This window comes from Mus caroli, chromosome 2, assembly GCF_900094665.2.
Source record: "Mus caroli chromosome 2, CAROLI_EIJ_v1.1, whole genome shotgun sequence".
NCBI lineage: Eukaryota > Metazoa > Chordata > Mammalia > Rodentia > Muridae > Mus > Mus caroli.
The window spans coordinates 154,775,745-154,776,763 of NC_034571.1; the positions used below are offsets into that span (position 1 = coordinate 154,775,745).

General features: G+C 52.7%; 1 protein-coding gene across 2 annotated transcripts in view; it reads left to right on the plus strand.

The window, feature by feature from the left end:
- L3mbtl1 (L3MBTL histone methyl-lysine binding protein 1) overlaps positions 1–1,019 on the plus strand; it is a 34,806-nt gene that overhangs the window by 4,544 nt on the left and 29,243 nt on the right. For both annotated transcript variants that reach the window (XM_021155694.2, XM_029469373.1), the window contains 3 exons: positions 159–273; positions 482–629; positions 772–889. In XM_021155694.2, coding sequence (XP_021011353.1) covers positions 159–273; positions 482–629; positions 772–889 — 381 coding nt within the window. The remainder of the gene's footprint in view (positions 1–158; positions 274–481; positions 630–771; positions 890–1,019) is intronic.

The window sequence follows — 1,019 nt, forward strand, 5'->3', positions numbered from 1 at the left end:
GGGGGGGGGGGGGGGGGGGGGGGGGGGGGGAGGTCGTGGGCGGAGTCTCGAGGCCTCCTAGAGTACTAGCTGGCAGAGCTAAATTAATAAAGCGTAGGTGACCCAAGGTGTGGAGAGCTGGAATAAGATCCTAGTCCTCAGAATTTCCTGCATCCCAGTTCCGGATAAACGAGTACGCGCCACTGAACATGATAGGAGTGGAGCGACCACGAAGCCCGGAGCAGCGACATGAGGGTGGCATGGCCAGGAGAGATGCTGGCAACCAGCACCCTGGTAGGATCCTGCACCCAGGTGCAATGCGTGGGTGGGTGAGGCTTTTGCTCCCTGAAGACTTGGATAATTGGGCTCGTGACCGGATGCGGTCCTAAGTGGAGAAGGCTGGATGATGCTGTCCAGAAGGAAATGGGCTGTAGGGGATGTGGGCGGAGCCTGAGTGTGCTGGCTATGGGTGGGAAGACTGAGGCCCAGCGGTTTCCCACAGATGTTCACCAGGACCGTCAAGACATCGCTTCTCTGGACCCCCCGGTAGACGCGAGTTCCTGCAAGTGCCAGGCTTGTGGGCCTCAACAAAGTAGTAGCCTAGACGTTGGTTCATCGGGAGACCGATGCCCTCAGCCTTTCCAGAAGCGGTAAGAGGGCTTGCAGCTTTTCTTGTCCTGTTTTTAGTTTGTAAAGCCTCCTTCCGGCGCCAGGCCTAGGAGAATGTGGATTACATTGGATATACACTGAGTGTATAGAATGTTTTCTCTGATAAGACCGTTCCCTTTGTAGGTCAGTCATAGTAGAGAACTCAGGCTGTACCATCGCTTCTGAGCTCCTGAAACCCATGAAAAAGAGGAAACATAAGGAGTATCAGAGCCCATCCGAGGAGTCAGAGCCGGAGGCCATGGTAAAATGAGGACCGTGGGGAGAGAAATACAAAGCTGGAACCTCAGTTTCTTTTTTTTTTTTTTTTTTTTTAAATTTTTTTTTTTATATGTAAGTACACTGTAGCTGTCTTCAGACACTCCAGAAGAGGG